General features: G+C 37.8%; 1 protein-coding gene across 1 annotated transcript; it reads left to right on the top strand.

The window, feature by feature from the left end:
• The first annotated feature begins 1,569 nt into the window (after positions 1-1,569).
• Positions 1,570-7,191, top strand: LOC121524335 (visinin-like). Its single transcript, XM_041809674.1, has 3 exons — positions 1,570-1,950; positions 4,563-4,674; positions 7,106-7,191. Exons 1-3 carry the CDS (start codon positions 1,570-1,572, stop codon positions 7,189-7,191), a joined length of 579 nt encoding a protein of 192 aa, XP_041665608.1.
• Positions 7,192-8,699: the final 1,508 nt, after the last annotated feature.

Genomic DNA, 8,699 nt, shown 5'->3' with positions numbered 1-8,699 from the left:
AAGCTACTCTTGTTATCTAATCCTTTGTCAGTCTCGTTAGACAGTTTACACACAAAGCGTTTTTGCGTTGGTCTTGTAATTAACCCTGATCACAGGTCTCTCAGTTGTAGTAAAGTTTTAGAAATAACTTCAAACAGTCTCAGGAGTAGTGGTATTAAAAAGAGACCCAACCTGGATGTGATGGAACATAAGAAAACATGGATCCAAGGAATCACAGTAAACCTTTACTTCCAAATGCCAAATACAGTACAAACAGCATTAGTAGAGGCAGCCAAACCAACAAACTGCACAGATTGTTGTTCATAATTACTTGTTTACTGACTTTATAATACAATCCATGATTGCCTAGTTGGGTTCAAGTTATCTGTACTGTATAGAAACACATTTTAAAATAAAGGTAGCCACATGACTGGTTGATGAAAAAACAGAAGCTCAGTGAGCTCAGGAGTTCATGTGTGTGCTGTTGTGGCTCCTCCTCAGGGTTATCCACTTTAATTGACTTATCTCTGCGGGTTGAGGCTGATTTCCACTGCTGCTCACAGACAGAGCATCACTGTTTGTCCTGGACACCTCGGCTGCTCACACAGGTAGGAAACAAACTGAGATACACTAAGTAGGTAACGTAATATCAGAAAACTTAAGATGCATTGGATCTGTGACTTTATTGAACTACCAGTGCTAGACTTTATATTAAACTAGGGTCAGATCAGCTGGGTTGATATCAACAGAAAGAGGCATGACAAGCTTTCAGATTGATAAAAGTAAATGATTTACATGTCTTATGTGCAAGATTGAGTTGTCATTCTTAACCAACTTGGCCAGACTCAAAACATTTGCATGCAAATTGGCAAACATTTCAGCCAGTCGCAAAGCAATTAGACCAAGAAAGTAGGCTGGCCTCGTAGTTGAAGGAGGTTGGAAATTAAAGACGTCATCAGCAAATCCCAATAACAGTGCTCAAGGGCTTTCTTATTGCACATCATATTGGGTCATATTGCATAATTGTTTCATGCTTTACAGTAAGGACTTTGATGTTAAAGTTACTTAACTTGTTTGTAATACTACTGGGAAACTGAGCCATGTTACTGTAAAAGGCTGGATTTCTTGGGTTATTTCTGTACAAGATTATAATTGGATTTGGGAGTAACACACCAACTTGATTCTACTCTCTGTCGTGTGACGACTACAGATTGGTTTCTTCCTTTTTTAATTGCTGTTAACAGAGAGCAAAAAGCTCTAGCAGACGACAGGTAATGTGTAGATACACAAGAACTTCAACTTTGACCCATGCTGAACCTTATTCGTGACACCTCTTACCACTACAACGGATTGCTGATTGGCTTAACTAGCTTACCAAGCGGCTTCTGCTCTTTTCACAGCACCTGCTTCTGTGGGCTGTAGGCCAGGACTGGGATCAAGAGGGACCCTGCAGCCATACAACAGGAGTAGCCTTCTAATTACTCCCTTCACAGCACAGAGGAGGTAACTCCACAGGTTAAATCTGTGCATTAATTTCCCAAAAAGTCAACACCTGTATAGTCCTCAAAAAAATATCAAACACTACCAGCAATGGGTAACACCAAGAGTGGTGCTGTGTCCAAGGAGATCCTGGAGGACCTTAAACTAAACACCAAGTTCTCAGAGACTGAGATTGTCCAGTGGTATGAAAACTTCAAGAAGCAGTGTCCAACAGGGCGCATCTCGAAAGAGGAATTTCAAAGCATCTACAGCAAGTTTTTCCCTGACAGTGATGCCCAAACTTATGCCCAGCACGTCTTCCGCTCCTTTGACACAAACGACGATGGTACACTGGACTTCAAGGAGTACATTATTGCTCTCCACATGACTTCAACAGGAAAGACCAACAGGAAACTGGAATGGGCTTTCTCGCTGTTTGATGTGGACAAGAACGGGTACATCACCAAGGCAGAAGTCAGGGAAATCTGCTCGGTGAGTTCTGAGTAAAGGAACGTCAAGCAGAAAGTTTGTTATCCATCTGTTAAGCATCTGGGTGTCTTGAAGATGGTGAGATAGGTAGGGCAGCACTGAGTTTGAGACTCTACTTGACATCATCGTCTTTCTTCAAATTTCCACATGAAATGGACACACAGATATGAGTATCGTCTGCATACAAGTTAACATTAATGTAGTATCTGTTTGTAGCTTGCAAACACTGGTCAGAAATGGCAGGTCACTGGCAGACATCACTGGTTTAACGTAAAAAAAAAAAACCTCTTTATGGGTGATTATTTGGTAGATTAAGGACTTAAACTGAGTACTAGTAGGAGTAGTAATTAGGGCCTTAAAGGTAACAAAAACAGTGACTTTTCTGAAGAATATGTAAAATATGAATAAAGCCAAATTTACTGTTTTTATAACTGATGAAATATTCACATAAACATCAGAAGTAACTGGACAAAGCATAAGTTTGTAGTATCTCAAACAGGGTGTTTCTTCATTTCTTACTCTAAAAGCACAACTTTTCATAATGAAACCAAATAAGTGCAGCAGTTAAAGTTGCACTAAATCACATTGTTACCTTTGTTATTTAACTTCTTTTTATACACAGGATTAAACTTTAATTGATGCTGATAAACAGTTTAGGATAAATACAAGGTTAAGCCTCGGGTCAGAAAAGGGGATAAATATAGAAACAAACGCTGTTAGTACACGTTCTAACCGTAGATCACAGACCTGAAGATGTCACAATCTATGTTTTAGAATTATCTGACAGCTTTGGATTGAGAGATGGAAGACATCATTCTGACTCGGCAGCAAATGAAGTTGTGGCAAACATGGTTTCAGTCAGCCGAGGCAACTTGACCTTGAATTGGCCCCTCTCCAACTTAAGTCTTCTTAAATGGGAATACAATTACATCAATTCACAGAACTGCAGTTATAGACAGCTCCCCTTTTAGATGCTTATGTATGCTGGAGCTGTAGCCACTTTAAATGTGTGCTAATTGCATGTTAATCATTTGTTTTCTAGACGTGCAATGCAAAGATTATAAGTGACAGGAGGGGCCTGTTTATTCTACTGTTAAAGTTAAAGTTCAGGACATTTTGAGGCCTCCGTTTGACCTCAAATAGCCCATGAAGCACTTAGGCATAAACCAAATTCATATTGAGTTAGTTGTTCTATCCAAATGTCTAAACAATCTAATGCAAAAAAGCAATAAATGCAATGAAAAATGTAGCAAAATGTCTGAAAGTGAGCATTCACTGGTGAGTTATCTACTCTGCATGATTACAGTAATACAGTACTCTGAAGTCCTTGATTACAGAGCCTTACCTTTCAAACAGACACAGGTTTACTAATAGGTCTTGCCCAATCAAAACAACTAGACCCTGTCTAAAAATCCACCCAAGAGCGTCTTATGGCAATAGAAGACTCACTTTAGCTCTGTCTTAGCTGGCTACAGCCCTAAACTGCCCTGGAAACCCCCAACAGGGATGCTGTCAAATCCTGCCAACAATCTTAAAACGTCTACACTTTAATGGCTGGAATTGAGATGCTTTAGACATACTATTTGCCATCTATTGTAATATGCAAATTGATACTAGATTCTTTTCAGATAGTAGAAAAAACAAGATGAAGTATAAACAACAGTATCATCTGCATAGAGGGGGATTTAGGACTGTTCTAGTGTTTGAGGCCTTCTAGTAGAGGTCAATGTTTTCAAATTAGTAGAACTAAAAAATCCAACATAGGACAGAAATTTTTATTTCTAAACCTGTAGCCCTACCAACATATTCCTTCTTCAGATTTAATATCAAATAAATTAGAAAACAATACAAAATTAATGCCACTATTCCCGCAACTTATCTAAACGGCCTCATTTATAGTTATCCTCCCTGGAATCAAAGTGGCAGGAATTATATGAGTCCTCTTTCTAAAAGTCAGTTCATTTTACTTCATATTGAGCTGACAAAGTAGCCACTTTTGAAGTTTATAGTATCAGATATTAGAAATAGTATAATAGTATAATATATTTCTGGGTAGCCTTTTAGCTTCTCCATACATGATGTGATTTTAAAAAAAAATGCCCAAAAATGCTGCATATATCAATTGAATCTGTTCATATTCCAGTGTCACCATTAAACTACAGAATAAAACAAAGGTTTTCTAAACCATTAGTGATAGGATTACCATTTTCCATCATTTTCTAACATTCTGTGTCAACTCCAGCCTTTAACTACACAACAACAATACATCACCCAATTTAAAGGGGAGATTTGACTCCCTACGTCCCCTGTAAATCTATTCGTAGACACCACATTTCAATTTAGAAGATTAGAAGAGGTTTAATCACAGAACAATGACAGGGCAGCCAAAGAGCAGATTGATTAATCCCTTGCACCAAAAGAGAGTACTGCGTTTTCTGTCAACGGACACATGATTTTCTTATAGGGGCTGGGATTAAACAAGGATTTGGGTTTAATTTCTACTTTCACAATCATAGTTCAGAATATTAAATTTTACATAATATCATGATGCTAATGACTCGGAAGCAATGTGTTGACCAATTTGTGTTTTTTTATTTCATTTTTCACCCTAACAGGCAATTTTCAAGCTGATTCCTAAAGATGAGGTGTCCCAACTGCCGGAGGATGAAAACACAGCCGAAAAGAGGGCAGATAAACTCTGGACGTACTTTAACAAGGGCGAAAATGGTGAGATACAGTACAGCATGACTGAATTTAAGACTAGTTCCAGCTCTAGTTTTAAACCTTCTAAAGGCTAAAAAAGCTCTGAGTTTATCCCCATAACAGTTGGAAGTGGTGATCTTTCAGAGGGGAGGACACACCTCGCAGTGGGGCCAAAGTATTGCATTTTTAACAGATTAGTATTGTTATGTGTTTCAAAGTTCTGCATACATTTAAAATTTAAAAGAGATGCTTTCATTGTCTTGTTTTGCCACATTTGACACTGTCTGTCATCATTTAACTGGAACACTGACACTAAAAAACTCCAACCAGAGCTTCAACTTCTGAAACATTGAATATAGAGAAAACCCTTATCTAAGACAGCCTTGTAAAAAACATGTAACTGATGGAAATTGTGGTCCAAGAAACTTTGACATGCACCTTTATAGTGTTAAGGAAATTTGCAAAATCTTTTCTTGTCAGCCAAAATACGCGTTGTCTTAATATCATATGGTTACAGATCATTTCACTTTATAGTGTTAAATAAGTTAGAGTTTGAGGGAACCTCATGATCGGTGCTACATCGAGAGCCTCCTGATAACATCCTGACTTGAAAAATGAAGATGCTGCAAAAGTGAGTGAAAAAAACTGCAGTTCCTCAAGTGCCCACTTGAGGCTGGCTGCAAAAGCAGAGATTCCCTACTAGATCCTGTATTAAAACGTCCATTTAACAGCAGAAATATACATGTTTACTGCCGGCATCAGAATCAGTTTTGGATGGAATTGCTCAGGATTTAACGGCACACACTGTACAAGGAGAGTGAAACTTTTATACACTTCATTGAATGAAGTTTTAAAGTTATGCATAACAAAAGGCATGACCAAGAAGCAAGCATGTTTAGCCATCAGGACTAAGTCCTGCCTCAGTTCTACCTCTTCGCCTGTTTTTGGGTTGACTTAAGGTTAATCTGGGACAGCATTTCCAATGTGGCGACCAAAATTGTCAGACTAAAAACTGACTGATGCCACTTAGACTGGCCACACAGGACACATTTAAAACCTGACTTACAAACCAATGAGGCCAAGCAGGAGCATTATTAGGAGTTTCACGGATTCTTTTCCTAGTTTTTGGATTTTTTGATAGAGTGGGATCTTGTGTGTGTGGAATCTTCTTTGTGAGATCATTGCAACAGATTGTAAGGTGGTCTCACAGTCTGTTGGAGACATTTTATATGCGTCTTAGGAGGCCTTTAACATGAAAAATTTTTAGAAACTGTCCTTATGTCTGTGGTTTCCATCATTCTTTAAATCAGTAGTTCCTAACCTTTCTCCTCGGAGCCCCCTTACTTATACCGCACACATGTAAGAAATCAACATAAAATTAAAAAAATTTATTGTTCAAATTCAAACAAAACAACCCCACACAAAGACATTTGCATGAACAATTCATGAGTGTTTTATTATGATTTTAGTTTGTATGTTTAACCTACTATTTACACTCTGTGTAAATAGTAGTAAACAGTGTTAATTTTGGCAGCTATTTTTAATTTTAGTCTTAGTCTTTAGATGAATCGTCATTTAGTTTTGGTCACATTTTTGTCATTTCTGCCCTTTTTAGTCTTAGTCTAGTTTTAGTTGATGAAAACTCTAAAACATTTTAGTCTAGTTTTAGTCCTTTAAAATTCCTCACATTTTAGTCTTAACTTTGAATCCAAGCATTTATTCTCTTGCCTAAATCTGGTACCAAGTCATGGTTGTGCTCTAGTCATCCTGCCTAACCTGGGATCCCTGCTCTCGATAGCTAAGAGGCAGAATAGCTACAGATGTGTTGTTTTTGACAGATTTACCCAAAGTGGAGAAATATCATGGATTTTAAATGTCTGACGAAAACTTAGTTACATTTAAGTCTAGTTTTAGTCATCTTGACAAAAACTAAACTGATGAAAACTAAACTTACTTTTTGTCAGTTTTAGTCATCACTGATCTATCTTTGTTAGTCTTAGTCTAGTCTTTGTCATGGAAAAAAAGGTTGTTGACCAACATGTCATAGTTTTAGTCGATGACATTAACACTGTCCTGGATCATAGGTTGGTGGCCAGCGCTTTAAATCATCAAAGATTGGAACATTTTCTAGCGTGTGGCAAGTCTGAGAATATGTCCATTTTTATAAAGTCTATGGGGCCCCCTTGACCGTAGACAATTTGAATAACAAAGTCATCCTCCAGCCATGTATGGGAACTTGACTGCCTTTGCAGTACAATGCTTGACATCAAGTTTCCACCAGTGTAGATTTCTATTCTTGTTCCTTGTTTTTTTAGTGTAACGGGTAAGTACCGAGTCTTTTGTAGGCTAGTTTTTATGGCAAGTTGAATCATGCAATGACGGTTCATTACAGCCTACCTGAAAACAGTTTTCTTTCCTTAAACCTTTAACCTCTCTTTTCCCTCTCTCGCTCCAGAACGAGTGGCGGAAGGAGAGTTTATCAAAGGAGTGATGGATAACGACGGTGCTCTTCGTTTGATTCAGTATCAACCTTTAAAGTAACTCTTCCTCATCGTTTCTGTGCTCCTCTCCCTTTCTTTTTCACATTATTCTTTATCCTTGCACTGTGACGCCTGAACGCACCTTCACAAAGGGTGAAAGTACAGCTGGTGTGAATATAACGCCCTGTCATGTTAAAATACACAATGATACAGGATCTCCTTCTGTGTTTTTATTGCATTTGTAACCCATGTACATGTGCTGTTGTCTTTATCTCGCGGTACATCCAATCAGTGTTTCACTAAAATCGTCCAACAGGAGTGATTGCCTGAGGTTACAGTTGCAGTGGCGAACATGTGTCAAGTCCTCCATGTAGTTAAATTAATATGCCCCATAAAACTGTGAATATGTTTTTTTTCCACTAAAATTAGCTTTTTCACTAAAGTTGCAATAATGATGCAAAGGCGGATTTCAAAACCTGTCAGTAGTTAGTAAAATTTCTTGCAAAAATTTAACTATGAAGTTGTGTTTTAGCTTCCTAAGCAACATTTTTAATAATATACATGTCATGTGCTTTAGTCTAAGTATCATTACCATAAAATATGTATTATTTCTCGACTGGGTACTTACCGTCCATCAACAGAGTTACGGTAGAAAGATATAAACACATCTGGGCTTTGGTCATCATCTACCACTGTGTATTTAGTTCAGTCCTTCCATTTACACCGTCATTTATTTCATGTTTCACTCATACAAGAAAAAATGTATAATTATGTACAACAACATGTAAAACTTGGTTTCCCTTCACAATAAATTCACTTGCCTGGACGTTTTATGTTCTTTTCATGAAAAGCTGGGATTGTGGGAAAAACTGACACTGTGATGTATAAATTCATGTCGTCATGTGTGTCGAGTTATCGCCCTTGTACTCAACTTACCGTTCCATGTTTTTTGGAGAAAGCAAGTTTAAGCTGGCGACAGTAAAGTCATTTAATTTTTCAGTGACCATGAGATGGTTTCAATTAGAGTTTGGTCCAAATTTAAATGTTTTTTACATGCTTACTACTGACAATGATGTAAGACCTTAGACCACTATATTAGGTATACAGTGCCCTTCGTCATTTCTTGTTTTATTGAAAAATTCAATATAAGACAATAAAATCTGAGTATTATTTACCAAGGGCAAAAAAAAACCCTCCGAACCTACCTGGACTTATGTAACAAAGTTATTCTCCCCTCAACACATAACTGGTTGTGCCACCCTTGGCAGGAACTGCTGCATTTGCGATAACTGACAATGATTTTTAAATCATTTGCCCACTCCTCTTTGCATAATTGTTTTATTTCAAAAGGTTTTTGAGCATGAATGGCTCCAGCATTTCAATGGAAACCTTTTTTTAAGCCACTCAGAGCTGGACTTGCTGCTGTGTTTGGGATCATTGTCCTGCTGCATAACCCAAGGGTGCTTAAACTTGAGGTCTTGATCTGGCAGGACATTCACCTTCAGGATTTTCTTGTAGAGAGCAGAATTCATGTTTCCATCACTGGGAAACTGCACTCAATTTCACTCA

The sequence above is a fragment of the Cheilinus undulatus genome, linkage group 16, assembly GCF_018320785.1.
Source record: "Cheilinus undulatus linkage group 16, ASM1832078v1, whole genome shotgun sequence".
NCBI lineage: Eukaryota > Metazoa > Chordata > Actinopteri > Labriformes > Labridae > Cheilinus > Cheilinus undulatus.
Note: the sequence above shows the minus strand (reverse complement) of the source record. Positions and strands in the feature narration are given on the sequence as shown.

Coding starts and splice junctions, on each gene's coding strand:
- LOC121524335 (XM_041809674.1), top strand. CDS start 1,570: ATGGGTAACACCAAGAGTGGTGCTGTGTCCAAGGAGATCCTGGAGGAC. Junction 1,951..4,562: donor AAGTCAGGGAAATCTGCTCG/GTGAGTTCTGAG, acceptor TCACCCTAACAG/GCAATTTTCAAGCTGATTCC. Junction 4,675..7,105: donor CTTTAACAAGGGCGAAAATG/GTGAGATACAGT, acceptor CTCTCGCTCCAG/AACGAGTGGCGGAAGGAGAG.